Genomic DNA, 17,898 nt, shown 5'->3' on the forward strand with positions numbered 1-17,898 from the left:
TTTGTTTTTCTCTTTTTGATTTACAGGTGGCTTTCTTGTCTAACTGTGGTATATTAAATGGCTATTAAAGTATTATTTGACCACATTTCAATGCAATTCATTGTAATTTTTTCTATTTAAAATCCTCCTGGGAAGTTTTTTGTCTGATAATTATTCCCACTTTTGTATAGAGGTATATATATTTGTATTTCTAACAGAAAGTAGCAAAAGTAATCAAATCACTTTTATAGTTTAAATAAACAGGCAAAACCCTAGCAAATCAGGATTTTTTTCTATTCCTAAAAAGAAATTTTTGAATTACCTTCCTGAGGGACAGAAGTTAATCCTGTATCATTGCCCCCATGGATTCAGTATAAACAAGATGAAGCCATTTTATCTAAACTGAGATGATCAAACATTATAGAGGTTAGCAGTTTGCTGTGAGTTGAATATGAAACTTCACCTAGGTGGATGTAGCAGCATAAACTGTTACTCTAGAAACAGAAGAACATAAGGGAGACTTAACAATAGCTGTGATAACTACTGTAGTTATATTACCCTTAATCTTCAAAATCAAATGTCACATTTTTTCTTCTTTTCACCATTCTTTACTTCTGAACTCTTTCTTGAACATACTTACTGAGCAAAAACTTGGTAAACTTCATTTTAAGTTATTTTAAAATGCACTTATGTTATAACTCTTCTATAACATTGTAAGTCATGTGCTAACAGTTCATCTTTGTTCTGCTAATGAAATGGAATTATTTGGCTTTCAACATCACAGGATTGAATATGCACCTGAGGCATAGATTTGTTACCTGATAATACATATAATTTAATGTTGCATTCCTTAAATTTAACAGCCCAAGTGCTTTTTGGGGAAACTACCCCATAAATAAAGAAGTGAAAAAAGCAGCCTTTGTTGTGGTTAGTCAAGTTTGTCAAACAAAAGCAGGTGTAAATTGAAAAGTCATCTTTGAAGCTTGAAATCTATTTAAAAATCCAGCCTGTGCTGCTGTTTCCTACTAGCCAGGACTATGGAACAGAGGTTCCTTGCACTGATCCTGGCATGGTGGGTACTGCACTTGAGGAGACAGCTTTGCAAGCAGAGAGAGCCCGTGGAGGAGCAGTGGGGCAGGGGGATGTGCCCGGAGAACAGGGCTCGGGCGCTGGACCAGCACAGGGACTTGGCCCAGCAGGGTGCTCAGCCTCCCTCCCTCCTTCCCTCTGCCACAGTGTTCCCAGGGAGCATCCCACAGCCATTCCAGGGCTCTGGCTGCTGGAAACACACCCTCAAATAAGTGTATTCAGCCCTCTCCTTTAACAGGTAGTATTACCCTTTTTAATGTCCAACAGCTCAGCTAATGAGGGCTCCACCAAGGTCTTCATAAATACTTACTTAAGAGGGAATCTAGATTATTGAGTTGAAATATATGGGACAATATTTGTTCATTTTGTTCATTTTTCCTCGAAGGTTCCTACCCTTCTCTGCCCATTGTTGTTAGCTCTTGTTAAATGCTGGCCCTGATATTGACAGGTTGTGAGGTTTTTTTCCTTCGTGTGCATCTGTTCAAATATCAAATTTAGAATCTTATAAATAGCACTAAGCTCATCCCTGTTGAAGCAAGAGGATATTTTAGGTCTTCTTCAACATGTAAATTCAACAGACTGGAGTTTTCACCAAATATCTTAAAACGTAAGTAACCTTAACTCCAAATTCTTTTGGAAAATAAATTTATCTTTTCTGAACTCTGTTAACCCTACGTGGTTAAGCAATTATTTCATTCTGTATAGTGACAGCAAAGGACATTAAATACTTACCGGAATTGAACTATTGAGGTAGAACTACCAACTAAAGTTTCTTAAAACATGCCCTGTGTGAAATTTTCATTGAAAGAATGACTAAGTGGTGTGCAATTCCAAATAAAGCCACAGTAAACAGCTTGGTAAAGTAATTTCTATTAATTCATATTTAAAATGTAAAAATTATTTTGAAAACCTTCACAATTGATTAGGAGTTAAGAAAATAACATAAGAGCAATTTCTACTTCGAACTCTAGGTAAAATAAGGAAATAAGTCCCCAAAGATTAGACTGATAATGGAAAAAAAATCAGAAATTCTAATATGCAGCATTTTAAGGTCCCTGATGAAATAGTAATCTTTATCACTTTTATCTTACAAAGAGATTTGCAAAGATCTTTCCCATAAGCAGAGTGTACTTGATAAATATTGAGATAACTCTAAGAATAACTGCGAGGTCCAAAGCATATATTGCCAATGGCATTTGGAAAGTTGGAAATGAGGACAAAAGTGAAAAAAAAGGGAAATGTTAGGAGAGATGAATATCTCACATGAAAATCTAAGTAAGTTGGATATGGCTATGGTTTTCAGTCAGGTTATGTAACTTCTCTGTGGGTTTTAAAGGTTTAACTACCTAAGTGCTAGCCAAGTGGTGAAACACATGCAGTAGGAAGGAAAGATGTGCCAGCTGTGTCCTTGAAGAGAAATCACAGATTTTGTAAACAAATCTGGGATTTTTTCCTATTGTTTTATTACAGTCATATATAATATTGCAAAACATTGTAAATAGTCATTATTTTTGAAATCCTAAGTACTTCCTAAAACCTTAATTTTTAAACATTGACATAGGGTCACAATTTTTTTATTGAAAGTAGGCAAATGAACTGTTTAAAAAAATATTTTGTAGATATATATCTTCCTTCAAAATTGCATTATTTTTGGTAACAATATTGAGATAGGAAGTCTGATATACCACTTTTAAATTAATATACTGTAATTTCCAGTAAAACCAGATTAATTCCTCTTGTTACAGCTAAAGGAATTAAATGGTCTTTTTTTTTGTCACTTCCAAATTATCATGAGCTTCTACAGAAAGATTCTCTTGAGTTTGGGGCTTTACAGTTTGCTATTTTAATTTAAGTTTAGGGCAGTTCAAAACATAGATTTTTGGCTTGTTGTAAAGGCTATTTATGATATTTGCAATCATTTTTTCTAACCAGAATGTCAAGTTTTGAGCAGTTTCACATCGACTTTTACCAGTCTAATTATACCATAGAGGACCAGGAAGAAGGTTGCAACAGCTATGGCTCAGATAAAAACCCCAGTGAAAGCAGAAAGTAAGTGTGGGTGTTGCTTCAGCTTCCCTCTCCAACAGATGGTGGTTCTGGGGCCGGCTTTGGGGCTTGCAGGAGCAGGAAAGAAGTTCAAGAAATTATCTAAACTTTCAGAAAGGCAGAATGTTTATTAGTGAATTTTTCTTTTTAAAGGATTTGATTTTGTGCTACTTTTATTAGTAGAGGTCTTACAGCTTGTTTACCTGACAGGAGTAACTGAGCTTCATGTTATTCATGTGAAATTTAGGCTGCATATTGCAGGAAATTCTTTAGGATCCTTCTGAGATTCAAGGAAAAAATTTAAATGTATGGCTCTTTCATTTGCAGTATGGATGGATCTGAGGAGTGTCACCAGGCTGCTGGGCAAAAAAGCCCCAAGTGCCTGGATGTGGGAGTGGTAGTGGCTATGGGGGCTGCAGAATCCCGGCAGGCTGGCAGGGAGCAACAGCTCAGCTCTTATTCTCCACAGCGAGGACTGGACCCAGAAAAATTCCAGGTTCCCCACACTGAAAATAGCTGAAAAGTACATGGAGCATGGTGGATAGCTCTAAGACATGTAAGAAACAACTGCTCGCTTTGAAAATTTAAAAGGGTTTATTAGACTTTGACAAAAATACAACAAAAGGACTACATAAGGAAAAAGCTGCAGCACTGAGAACTGCCCCTCATGCATACCACATGCCCAGTTCATCTTCAAGGTGGATGCTCAGTCTTTTGTACCCCTGGGGTTGCATCAGCTAACCCTGGCCACTCCCAAAGTTTGTCAGTCAGCTCTTCTTTGCCATTTATCGGCGGAGACTGCTTTCTTGTAACTTGATTGTAGGTCAGGTGTTGCCATGCTGCACCCCCTCAGCACCAAGCTTTTCCATTCCCAGCTGCAAGGGGCACATGTGCCCCCCTTCTTTTTACCTGTCATAGACAACCCCAGCTGTCCGATGGTCACCATACAGGGGGGAAAGGGAACTGTGAGGAGAACAGAGGACATCTAAACTACAATAACATAACTATACATCACTAAACTTTTCTTAATATTCACACAATAATTATCCCTTAATTGCGAGAGCCAACAATCTCATTATCCATCTGTAACAGGCGTTTCTCACTGCAGCTATGAGTTTGTGCTTTGCTCCCTGTCCCAGGCGCCCGGCAGAGGAGCAGCCTGCAGGCGGGGCGTTTGTGCCATCAGACATGCTGCTGTGCCCGCAGCAGAGCTACTCGGGCAGCATCCTGCAGCCAGCCTGCAGCCCCGACGCTCCTTCCCAGCTTGGTTACGTTGACGGATTTGACGAGGAACCTCCTTTGCTAGAAGGTAAAACTGTGAAAAACACATTCACCCTCTTGTGAAAATTTAAGAAGTTTAATAAAGGACAGTAGGAGACAAGGACTACAGAGCAAAGGTTATTGGAGCTGGGTGCACCTTGGCACTCAGCCGAGAGCACACTGTTATCTTTGGGGACACCCTTTAAATACCTTGTCCCTCACATCAGCCTCTTGCATTTTCATAGACTCTTATGCATGGTAAACTTTTCCTTCAAACTAGTTTGCATGTTCTAAGAATTGTTTAGCATATCTCCTCTTCGGATTTGCCTTTTTAGAGCATGTGTATTCTTTGGTTGTGCTTTTAGTCTTTTTTTTATCATTATTTTCAGTTTTAGCTCTGGCTCACACTGTCTTCAGACAGTGAGTGCTGATAGTTGGCATATCTGTAGCAGGTGTTTCCTTCATATGTTCATTGGATGTTATCTAAGCAGGTATTTTAACAGAAGTATATTATATCAGCTATTTCACTACTATGTCTTAGCTTAATTAACAACAGAAATAAAATTATATCATTATAACAAAGTTACTTTAACATTACACATATAAAATCTATTTCAATATTTGTGAAAAGCCAATATTATAATATGTATCTATAACAAAACTAATCCCACAGGCGACATGCAGGATTCCTGGGGGTGCCTCTAACTTTTCTCTGCCAGCTAGAGGATGGAACTCACTACAGAAACTGCAGCAGAGCTGGCAAGCCTCGCTCTGTGAGCTTCAGCCAAAGCTCCTGGCGGCCAAACCTGCGTTTTCCCCTTCGGATCCGCCGTGGATTCCTGCAGCCTTGTGGCCTAGAGCAGATATACTGTGCCACCGCTAGATGACAGCAGAACAATAGTTTTGCATTCATTCCCGTTTCCAAAATAGTTTCCACTCTTGCGTTTATCCTCTGTACATATTGGAAAATCTATAACTAATGAAGATGGATAATCATCTTTTTTTGCGTAACTAGTAATAGATTTAGGAGTTTGCAGATGCTAAGTCGCTTGTTTCAGTGGGGAAGGAATTGAGAAAGCTGCTTTCAGTTCCAATTAGTTGATCATTTAACTGTATGAGCAATGTCGTTCTTTATGATGATTGACCATTCTAATGCTAGTGGATGATTTTGTCGCTAGTAAAATACTTGTGCTGTATTAGGAAAAAAAAAAAAAAAAAGAAGGAGAATTTGTCTGTAATTATTTCAGCATAATATAAAATGAGCATCTTCAGCCTGCTAGTTTGCATACTGGAAGGCAGCTGGAGTTTTTACTACTCAAAAGGGACTACTACTGCCTTAAAGCCAGCAAGATCCTTCTGTTTGATATAGATAACTGCTAGATATCTACCCCTAAAACCCCCAACCATTTAACTCCCCATGTGCTTCACCTTGGGAAAAGGATGTTGTAATACAACTGCTTGTGATCTGCAAGGCTTTAGAGATATTCCTATCTGTGTACCACATAAATCTGACCAAAACCACACATTTTAATGCAGAATACCTTTATATATAAAATGTTTTGACTGAGCTCAAGATGATGGAGAGGTGGAACCAGGTAAAGACTTGGCTTTCCTAACAGATCTAACTCATTGTCAGTCTCAGCCATTCCGGCAGCAGATCTGAACCTAATTTTCCCCTTACTGGAGAATCTCAGGGAAGATGATTACTTGTGCAAGCTGAAATGTTTCTACAGAAGTTATAAGATAAAGATATGCCCCAGCAAAGTTAATGGCAGCATTCCCATCATCTTTAATGGGACAGAATTTTCTTCTGTTTCTTGGGGTCTCACTAATTACTTTTTAAATGCAAATATCTGCCACCCCCCAAAAAAACCCAAAACCCCCAAAAACAACCACATTACAAACGCCTAAGCCTATAAAGCACTGTATAAAGAAGTATAAACTTGCCTTGAAGGAACAAATGTCATTTTTAAGTGCTTTTGGCAGTTCAGGCTTAAGACACATTTCTTGTCACATTTTCCAGAATTAAATTATATATCTCTGTCCTCAGTGTTGCAGAGTATCTTAAATTCTGCAGTCATTGTTAATTAATGTGTTTCTCAACATCTATGTTAATATATGTGGCATTAGGCATTAGATATGTGTGTTTTAAATATAGGAAAAACAAATATTAAAAATGCTGAGGCCATTTTTTGCTTCACTGACTAAAATCAGACTTAATGCATTAATATTCCAATTTAGAATGAAAGCTGAATCTCAAATATACTGAGTACATAGCAGGGACATTATGTTCCTAATACAGAGTACGTCATCCTACAATATTATCTTCACTGAAGCATTTGTTTGTAGTTTTGTGGTGTCTAACGGAGTTTTGTAAAAGTGTTGTTTTCTTGTGAGCAATTAATGAAATCCTGAAATTTCTTGTTGCAGAACTTGGGATCAATTTTGAGCATATATGGCAGAAAACATTAACAGTTCTAAATCCCATGAAGCCTGCAGATGGCAGCATTATGAATGAGACAGACCTCACTGGACCTATGGTTTTCTGTTTGGCCCTTGGAGCAACATTGCTGATGGTAGGATGTCATAGAAATCTTCAGGGATTTCTTTTCTAACAAGCTCATGCCTAGGTGATAATGAGTGTGAAGCTGCAGAAGATGTAGTACCAGCATAAAAAGAGTCATTTGCTGCCAGTTATTCTGGGATTATGTGTTAAAAATTCCTCCTACTTTCAAAGCACCTGCTTAAAATTTAAATGTAATGTAAAGGTGACATAGGTAAAGTGATGTATTACTTCCAGTGGAAAGAGGAGACCACACCATTTTAGCGTGGGATTTTATATGAACAAAAGGACAGATCTGTGCCATATATAATCTGGAAAGGCTCTGAACAGGTTTTAAAGGAGGGAATAAAAAGGAATAGCATGCCAGCCCAGTTTTTCTAACACTCTTGCTACTTCTTTGGAATTACTTTCTTTCAATGTTATTTTAGAGAGTGCAGAGACAGATAGACTAAAAAAAAAAATATACAACTAGAATAATTAGAAAAAAAAGAAATTGAAACAGTCTTTTCCCTCCCACCCCCTTAAATTTGCAATGCCTTCCTATAAATTTGCTAGTACCTATTTTATATTCTTATTTTATATTCTTTGTTCTGCTTAACAAAATATAGTAGCCTGTATTTGACCTCCTTCTTCTGTATGAATGCAGCTTTCCTACAGGAGCAAAGTTAACAGGGTTGTGCAGAACTCCAAATTCATCTATATACCCCTGGCAACGGGGGCTCTCCCGTGTTGCTGAAGTACAGCTCTGCCTGCCAACAGCAATTCATCAGACAGCAGTAAGGCGGGACCTTTCTGGGAAGGGCTTTACTGCCCTGCAACTGAGGTCAGAGGAAAGGGGCTCTAATTCTCCATTTCCTCGGTGATAAATAGTGCTGAATCAGAAGATTCTTGAAAGTTCTTACTCAATTTGTAATGTCAATGCAGTACCTTGAATGTGCAAACTGCTATATAAATGGCAAGTAGCATTATTATTTATGTTCCCATAAAAATAAAAATCTTTTAAAAGGGTGGAAGGGCAGGAGGAAAGGGAATAAAATGAAAAGAAGGTGGGAAGCTAGAGAAGACAGTCTATTTTCCACCTGGAGAAATAAATGTATGAGGGTAGTAAAAAGAGAAAGTTGAATTAATTATAATCAAGAAAATGAAAGGAAAGCTAAAAGAAAGAACGGAAAAAATGTTTCCTGTTGACTTTTCTTCCTGAATAGCCAACAGTTATAATGAATATTAAACTATTATTATCGAAATAAATTACTTTAATTATCATATTTTTGCTGAGATACTATGCATTTTAGGTGTCATTAGAAAGCCAAGTATTTTCAATGCTCCAATTTTAGGGCAGCAGAATACCTCTGACACAATCCAGTGTTTTTGTTCCATAACTTCCCAGCAGTAAGCCTTTGGGTTTATCTTAGAAATTCAGGCTACCATTTTATCTCAGATGTATTTGAATACTAACGTGTCTCTTCAGCTGTGTAAACTATGATATCCTTCTGTACCTAAATAAGTATCTTCTGATAGCACCAGGAACATAATTTGGTTGAGAGCTTGTTTCTAAAAATAATGTATACATTTTCTTTAGTTTCAGCTTTTTAACTATGGAAAATTATGCAAAGATATTCTTCAAAGGGTAGCAGTCCTTTCAGAGAAAAAGAGGAAAGTGCTGCTAGCCTGGCAGCAGCACTTGTTCTTCCTCACCTTAGTGTAAAACAGGGCAGCTCCATTGTAGATAGAGAAACAATGGCAGCCCCAAATTTAGCAGAAGCCCAAGTCTCAGCTGCTTTGCATTTTACACTGTTGTTTGAATGAAATCAGATTTCCCCATCCTCTCCAGCCAACGGTGGTAGCACCCACTCCAGGCAGATGCAAGCAAGAACACAAAGTCTGACTTTCTGCTAACCTTGCTCCTTCCACAGGACAAATTTAGCTCTTTCCATTCATCAAAGCCTGTCAGACTAATCAAGCCTGATTCTGGTTTTGCTTACATCACTGTGAACTGGGAGTATTCCCATGTGTGTGAGTCAATATATTTACATATGTTAAGTAAGAATAAAATCAGAACCAACATGTTCAGCTGCTTTTTTTCTTTTTTTTTTTTACTTCTCTCACATCCTTGCACCACAAATCCAACATTTCACCAACCAGAGATCTCAGCTAGGTGCTGATGCTAGTGCTTCCTTCATCTCTGGCTCAGGAATTTTTTAATCTTAAACTAAGCTAATAAATAAATAGTGCTGTGTAGAACAGTTATATACACTGAAACAGTCTAAAATATATCTTGTAGTTCATGCATCTGTTTTGAGACAGAACTTGATTTATAGCAAAGGCTGCCCCAAACCATTGTGAGTGTTAAACTTACTGTATTTCCTTAATGACTGGAGTTCTAGTTGATAATTATCTGAGCTAGTATTGCTCTCCCACACTATCTCTAGCAATCATTACTTTTATTTGTTCAAGCAATTTTCCCTGATTATTTTATACCACTAGTATGCAAATGCCGGCAAAAAAAAGTCTGTACCTAAGTAGGAAGATTTCTTTTGCTGTGATTTCAGGAATAGATCAGTCTTTATGGTGGAAGACAGAAATGGGGAAAAGGCCAGGATGCTGGAAGGATATATTGGCAACCTGGCTGGTCCTGACTTAACCTTGAGGACTGGGAGCAGAGGAGAGCTCAGCAGTGAGCCAGGTCAGAGTGCAGACAGGATAATGGTGCTGATGTAAAGTCAGGTCTTATTAACTCAGGTTGCATTTCACATTCATGAACTGCTCTCCAACAAGAGCTGGTGAGCTGCCACCAGCCTGCAGCATCGGGACTTCCAAGCTGTGTCATCACCAGGCCTTCTCCATGCTGCTGCTTTATGTCTGTCCAGCTCAAATACTGCTGGCATCCAGTGATCGATTTCCACATGCATGGATACAGAAAGAGAGGTCAGAAAAGGGTCCTCAAAGTTGATTTCCCCCAGATTTCATTAAAATGTAGGGATAAGTAAAGCCAGAGATCTTCTCAATCCTCCTTAGCCATCATGGAAGATAAACTAGCATCACAAAACATGATAAAAGCTTCAGCATGTTTCCACTTAATCTATCTCAACAGAATCCAACCATAAGCCACAGCATTATTAGGAAACAGAGACCTTCTATTAGTTTTGAGTCTTCTGTGGTTTGTCATATGCAATATATCTATAGATATGATATATATAGTGTGTGTGTGTGTGTGTGTGTGTGTATGTGTGTGTGTGTGTGTGTGTGTGTGTGTGAACAAGCACACTTGTGTTTTATGTATCTGCATACACCTTATTGTATATCAGGAAGGTGATGCATAATGGCCCTTCATTCGAGAAGTTCACTCATGGTTAACTCTGAGTTAATGGTTAAGTTCCAGGTCTGAACTTTCTCCTTCACAGGTGCGTTCTATCATTAGGATTCAAAGTTCCAAGAAAAAAAATAGATTTCTGATTTATGAATGTTTATCTCATGTACAGATGTGAAAATGACAGTATTGCATAGCCAACTTTCAGCATTTAATTTGTTAGAAGCTTGAAGAGAGACAAAAACATATTTAACAGTCTTTTGTGATGGTTTATTTTGGGGAGTGAACAATGCCCTTATGCCTGGAGGGATCCTTCAAAATGATGGCAGGAGATGAAGGAATTGGTGGTGCTGTGGCCACAGTTGCCTGCTTTACTAGCTTTGTGTATAAATTAGAAAGCATCAAGCTCCAGGCTGCCAGGCTGGTACCTTTCATAGGCAATAAATTCAAACAAAGGAATAAAACCTAGAAGGGAAAAAAAATCTGGGATTTTTTTCATTTGTTAGAACAAAAAAAGAACATAAGCTGACAGTTACCGCTGAGTTTTATGTTGAAATGAACATGTTGTGTTGGTCTAAGCACAGAAATGTATCCTTCTCATGGTAGTCAAGGGAAAAACCAGTCACATTTGCCCTGAAAACCACCATAATTTAAGCAAAATTTTCCCAGTTTTTTGCAGACCTGTTTATAGCTGAAGGTTTGTAATAAAATGTGAAGCACATCAGGTAACCTGGGTCATCATGTTACTTAGGACACTTTTTCACAGCCCCATATACACTTATTGAAAAGATATTTCCTGAGCCTAAACTGATTTTTAATGACTAAAATGTGCTTTCCATAATTTCTTCTTAGTTTGTTGCCAGTTAAACTTTCCCAAATCTCTCAACCAATTCCAGTTGTGCTCAGAGACCCATAAGTAAGTGAGAATCAGCCTTGTAAGTTTAAGTTAGCAACCAGCACATTTTGTCAATTGCACTTTGGAATTATTTTTATGCAAAAATCACTCAAAAGTATCACCTGTGGTTCACAACTGAACTGATGCAGGTGAAGCAGAGAGGAAGTGTCAACAAGAAATAACAAACATAAACCTAAATGTGTCTTCTGCTAGCACTTAGTGATCACTGCCACTTCTGCCAGCTCATACTTCCTCTTATTTATTCCAGGCAGGGAAAGTTCATTTTGGCTACGTGTACGGGATGAGTGCCATCGGGTGCCTTGCCATGCATGCCCTGCTGAACCTGATGAGCGTCTCGGGAGTCTCTCACGGCTGTGTTGCAAGTGTGCTGGGCTACTGCCTGCTGCCCATGGTCCTCCTGTCCTCTGCTGCAGTTCTCTTCTCTCTGCAGTAAGTACCAGCCTATGGCAGTGGGAGTCCTGTGAAGGACAGTAAGTCAGGTGGCTGGCGTTGTGCAAAACATTTTATAAGTGGTCGTGTAGTAAATTTTGGTTTCTAAAACTGTAACACCAGTTTGATTTTATGTTTAGGTGGAAACAGACAAAACTGGACTGTATTTGAGAGGGCTGTATGCATAATTTAGATGAGTCTTCAATTCCACTTCATTCCATTTGGACTGGGAGCGCTTTTGATTTTTGCAGCAGCTTCAGATGTGATTTTTGTTTTGCAGAGCCAAACTGAGGTATCAATTTTAAAAGCAATTTCTGAACTTTGGGCTTATATAGCTAGTTCTCTTGCCTCTTTTTTGTTCATAGCATCTGGCCTCCCATCTTTATGTTTACTTTCCTACTGACTTCTGTAGGACAGAATGAAATAGCCAAGTTACCCTTAATGATGTGGAGAATTCGGACAAGATATAAGTAGACTTGTGTGACAGTGTTCACAGGGGTTCTTGGATGAGGGAAGAGACGAAAGTTGTTGACTCCGTGTTCAGAAGGCTTGATTTATTATTTTATGATATATATATATTACATTATAACTATACTAAAAAGAAATAGAAGGAAAGGGTTCATCTCAGAAGGCTAGCTAAGAATAGAATGGAATGAGTAACAAAGGTCGGTGGCATAGACAGAGAGTCCAAGCTAACTGGGCTGTGGTTGGCCATTAATTGTAAACATCCAAGATGGGCCAATCACAGATGGACCTGTTGCATTCCAGAGCAGCAGATAACCATTGTTTACATTTTGTTGCTGAAACCTCTCAGCTTCTCAGCAGGAAAAAATCCTAAGAAAAGGATTTTCATAAAAGATGTCTGCGACAGACTTGTATATTCTGAAGTATAGTCATGCAAGTGCAAGCCTGAAAAAAGCAGAATATTTTGAAAAACCAAATGTGTAGTGATGTAAGTATCTATGCGCATGTGGGGGGTTGTTCAGTCATATTGTCTGAATAGGAAACTTTTTGGCAAGCCTCTCATTTCTCCTCGTTCAGGAAGCCCTTTGAGACAGAGTGTTTATCTCCCTGTTCACTCACAGCAAAGTACAAGCAAGTTCCAGATCTTGCCTGAAGGCCTTGAGCAGTGCTTTTGTCTATTGTTAACATGTTATTAATGATGGTTTCCCTCCTTATTCTTTTTTGTTCTCTCATATTTTTAACTCTCCAGTCTGTAACATATGGAACCTAGCAGCTGATGAACGAGAAAATGCCCATGTTTGTTTTCTTTGGAAAAGCATTTTTCTTACATATGTGCATATTTATTTATTTATTTTTTAAGGAAATTATATGGTGGAATGAATTTTTGGAAAAAATTCTTGTTGCATGTTTCTGAGAAGCTATGATGGCTTAACCTGACCATATCCCATGTATTACAGTGTTTCTGAGCTGTCTTTGATAAGATGGATGATGACACTAAAGAAGCTGTTTATTCTCTGTTCTCCTACACTTCCCATATTTTCTTGATTAACCTGTTTAATAATCCAGTCTAATAAAATGTGCAGATACATAATCATAAGACAGATGGGGTGAATTCCAAACCAGCTGTTACAACTGTGCAGGGTACTGTTTTCTGTACATGGAGTCCCCAGGCAGACACTACACGTTTGTAAAATGCTGTGAATTTACAGAAAGCCCATCTTTTGAAAATCTATAAATACTAAAATGTGATAGCCTTGACAAAAATGAACTGGTATTTCTGAAATTAATTGCTAACAGTAAGTACCTATTGACAGGATTCTGCAGTCCTTTCTCATTTGGTATATGAAACTGCTTGAACATATCAAGTACCAAGGTTAATTATTGCAAACATGCTATTAAAATTAAGTGGCAACTTTAAAATCCAACATACATTTCATTTTTTTTAATTTTAAAAAATATTTTGAATGGTAAAAGAAAGAGCAATACATTTATGATTTTTAAAAATATTTATAAAAACATTACTTCTATTTCAAAGTTCAAAGAAATAATCTGGATTTTTTTTCACCAAAAGTATACATAAGATAATGCACTCATCTATGGCAAAGATACATACTAATCTAATAATTTTCAATTTTCATGATTAGCTATTTCCCTGTAAATAAATAAAGCAAAATATGGAATGTTTGGAGTACTGAATAGTACCAAGGAGAATACCAGTTCTCTTACTCAAATTTGCATGGAACTAGATTTGTTTGTGTCCATCTATACTGTTTTCATGTGTGAGCCCAAGTTTATTAGGTTGTTTTTCTGGGAGAAATATCAATAGACTTTTTTCCTGCAGAAAGCAACAACAATTCTTTAATATCAAATCCCCAAACAGGGTGGTAAAGCTACTTCCTTAACTAAACAGTGAAGGAAGTTAATGTAAACATGAAGAAAGCAATTCTTACACCCAGCTGATACAGAGAACCCATTTGGTGACAGCATCTGCAGGATGTGAGAGAAAGAGAAGTGGAAATGGTCCACTCACATGTGTCCCTCCATCTCAATCTCACACCAGTACAGCCCCAGTCCTCTTGGCCATTGTAAGCATGACCTGTGCTTTTTGCCCTTCTGCCGTCTAGAGGATTTGACCCTCATGGACATGCCAGACAGAAAACTCTCTGCCAAACCATTCATTTTAGCAGTATCACATTGTTAGATTGAGGACTGAATTTGTAAGTGCACAAAGGTACCTCTTGATTCCAATATGATTTTTATGCCACCTTTCCATCCTGCTCTCTGCCAGTCCTGGAGCAAACCATGAGAGGCCATTGGATTTCAATACAAGGTGGAGCAGTCACAGCTCTAAATTGTGCCAGGTTGTTACAGCCCCCAAAGAGTCATTATGTTAGCTGAAAATTTAATGTTCCTATTGCATCCCATCCCTCTGCCAGCAAGGGTACCTGCTCAAAGAGCCATCCCTGCCAGCTCTGAATTTCTGGCTCACTGTTTAGGTGAGCAACTTAGCATCTCCTTGGAGGAGAGACCAGCAACTTGCTTTGAAAAGCCCAGTCGAATTTCCCTAAATGCCACTATATTGGTTTAAAAAACACTTAAACCGAGGATATTAAATCACATGGTCTTTAATGTTTTATTTTTAACTTGTTGAAGTTGCAATGAGGTGCTGAGTCACCATGAAATCAATTCTTTCCTTCCTGCCTCAAAGGCCCAAGAGCTGGCCTGGTGACTGGATTGCTAAGAAATCAACTATTTTATGTGATGTGAATGCATTAAGTAAACTAAGTCAATTACATAAGGACAGCTTTATTCATCATGGTTTAATTGCAATAATTATATTAGTGGAGATAATTTCTGATAAAAGGACCTACCTGAGTATGTATACACAGTCAGTTTTTCCCTTGTGCTTCTCTTATGCTGATGATTTGGGAGAGTGGGGAGCCAGGAGGGCCTTTAGGAAGTGGCAGAGGTTTATTCTTTCTCCAAGTCCTTGAGACTGACACAGCTAAAGTGTGCAAAGTAGCTATCTCATTATGTGCTTCAGCAGTGTATTATGCACATGATCTCATGCATTTTACAGAAGCAGGCTGCAAATAGAGTGCAAATAAAGCATATGTGGAACATTATTTATTGGCAAGATTTTGTTCCCACAGGGTTTAATAGTGAGCCCTCTGTAATCTGCAGGAGTATTTCAGTGGGCTTTTAACTGTAGTCCCATAATCATCAGTTCTCCAGGCCTCCCTGCTCCTGGAAAGGGGCACAGTGTAACTTCAAATGGGCTCAGCTGTCACCAAGAGGTAGGGTGGAAACTTACAGTCCTTTCAATGTGCAGAGAAGGATGCCAAGATAAGCAAAATGTTTTTCCTTGGTGGTTCTTTTCCCACTCCTTACCTTGTGCTCAGTGTGCTCACTTTTTTAAAAGGCCAGTCAGGCTTTTTCCTGGGAGACCTTTCTGCCCGTCCAGCTGGTGTGAGTCTTTCAGAGCCTCTCCTGAGTGTCTAAGGCACCCTTAAAATCTGTTCTCTTTGTTATAAACTTGGCTAAATTTAATATTAAACTTAAGCAGCTGCATCTGCTGGAGACCCAGATTTATTTGTAAATGTGCAGTGTTCTTAGCAGTACTTCTGATTAAGCTTTTATCCAGGCTGAACACATTTTTTTCTCTTTGTAGTTACAATTTTCATTTGCTCTCATGCCTGACTTTGATTGTGTCAGTTAGTTCTTGGTTCTTCCATTGGGTGTTACCCATCAATGACATAAACTTAAGTTTGGTAAGATTTGATGCTACACTTAGTAATATGTGGACTCTGTCATGTTTCTTTTGTGTTATTTTGTTTTGTTTTGTTTTTCTCCTAGGGGGACCCCAGGAACTGTGTTAGCCCTGTTTATTATTGGATGGTGCAGTTTGTCAGCCTCCAAAATTTTTACGTCTGCATTGGCTATGGAAGGACAGCAGCTCCTGATTGCATACCCATGTGCTTTACTTTATGGACTTTTTGCACTTCTAACAGTTTTCTGAGATGTATTTTCTGGTAGTCTTCTCACAGGCTGTTTATGGTCGTTGGAGGGACAAGGGTTTATTTACTTATTTTCAGATTGCCTAGAGTTAAGTTTCATTAACAAAATTAGATTCTCTGATTTACTGTTTATTTCTTAATGGCTGATAATGAAATAAAAAATCAAGCTAACAGGTAGATAGTCTTAAAATAATGGTGTTTTGACAGTCATACAGCTTAAAGAAAAGAAATTATATTGAGAAGGTAGTAAAAGTGCAAAAAAATATATCAATTATAATTAAAATTAAAAATCATGTTCTGAGTATTTATAGTATAATACATATGCTAGAGAGTAACTAGAATGCAATTATGTAAATATTTAATGGACATAGTAAATCAAGCAAAAATGCATATTTATTTGCTTTAAAAAACCAGCTTGCCATCTTATATAATTACTAATTATTGTCCAGAATTTATATGTTTGGGTTTGAGGTTTTTTCTGTGACAAAAGACTGAGTGACCTGGTTTTGTGACATGGAAGAATTGGCCAGGAATAGGCTGATACAACAGAGGGAACCTAGGAATGTTGTCGTGTTTTTTCTTTTTTCTTTTAAAGAGTGCTGGTGTCCAAAACCCCATTGTACTGTTTTTAATGCACAGTAATGTTTTATTTTGAAATTTTCACTAAACCACTGCCTGCTGTAACTGCAGGAAAGCACCAAACAAAGTAAAGGCAGCCCTAAAAATGTCTCCTGAAAGAACTGTATTTGAACAGGCAAAATAAAAATCTCCATCATTTTATCTGCCCCTCAAAAATTTATTTGCTATTTTTAGTTTTAGGGGAACCAAACATTTATATAATGGCAATAAAGTACAGAATGCACAAGATGATATTTTAAAATATAGTATTAGAAATATCAATCCATTAAGAGGAATTGGAGATAGGTGCAATCACAACATAAAAAAATCTAAGTATGAAGTAGAAGAGAAAATGAAGATAGTTGTAGAAAGAGCTAGGAAAAACAAATGGATGAAATAAATGGAAATGTGAGGGAAATAAATGGTAGCAGATTATTTCTTCAGTGTCTTATGGTGCCTTTCTTCTTGATGCATGTTCTTATGATCTTGATTATCCTCAATTGATTGTTTTCAATTCTTTGTTGAATTGTTTAAAAAATATTTTCTTCCTACACAGCGGGCCATTGGTTCTGGGACAAAGGGTCCTGATGCTGCAAGCACTTAAGCAGAAGCTTAGTATGGCAAAGATGTTCAAGAATACACAAAATTGTATTCCTAATCCTTTTCAGTTCAGAGGTAAATTAGATGATCAGTTTGTCCTCAAGCTAGTGACTCTCTTTCTGAATTGCAAGAGCCTTTGGTAAAAATATTTCTCATTGCTGTCGTGTTTGGGTTTGGTTTTTTTTAAGAACTCTTATGCAAGCCATTCTAGAATTCATTTTACTGAATTCCAGCAGAACTCGTTCAGACTACAGGTCATGAGAAGTAAACAAAAGGTAATGTATACTTATCTAATTCCTTAAAAAATCACAACTCATTTATGGAAAAAATGCTGCATTTATCCATTTCTTTACTGCAAGCTATGAAAATGGGAACAGAGAGGCCAAATTGGAGGCATGACCCTGGAGCAAATTGTGGCTATAACTAGGCAGGATCTAGTTGCATATGAGTGGGAATTGTGTGAATTTGGAACATCAGCAATTGTAAACATGATAAATTTGGCCCTGCTGTATCAGGGAGTAAATCTGACAGTAATAAGGCACAGATAAACGTGTCAAGTGACTGCAGGGTATGGATATAAAAATCCAGCACTTTGATTTACCACACATTA

The 17,898-nt window shown here is 37.8% G+C and overlaps 1 protein-coding gene across 1 annotated transcript; it reads left to right on the forward strand.

The window, feature by feature from the left end:
- The first annotated feature begins 1,647 nt into the window (after positions 1 to 1,647).
- On the forward strand, positions 1,648 to 17,060 carry YIPF7 (Yip1 domain family member 7). Its single transcript, XM_058024738.1, has 6 exons — positions 1,648 to 1,675; positions 3,001 to 3,117; positions 4,254 to 4,423; positions 6,805 to 6,950; positions 11,408 to 11,589; positions 15,910 to 17,060. Exons 2-6 carry the CDS (start codon positions 3,002 to 3,004, stop codon positions 16,070 to 16,072), a joined length of 777 nt encoding a protein of 258 aa, XP_057880721.1. The 5' UTR covers positions 1,648 to 1,675; position 3,001; the 3' UTR covers positions 16,073 to 17,060.
- Positions 17,061 to 17,898: the final 838 nt, after the last annotated feature.

This window comes from Melospiza georgiana, chromosome 5 (genome assembly GCF_028018845.1).
Source record: "Melospiza georgiana isolate bMelGeo1 chromosome 5, bMelGeo1.pri, whole genome shotgun sequence".
NCBI lineage: Eukaryota > Metazoa > Chordata > Aves > Passeriformes > Passerellidae > Melospiza > Melospiza georgiana.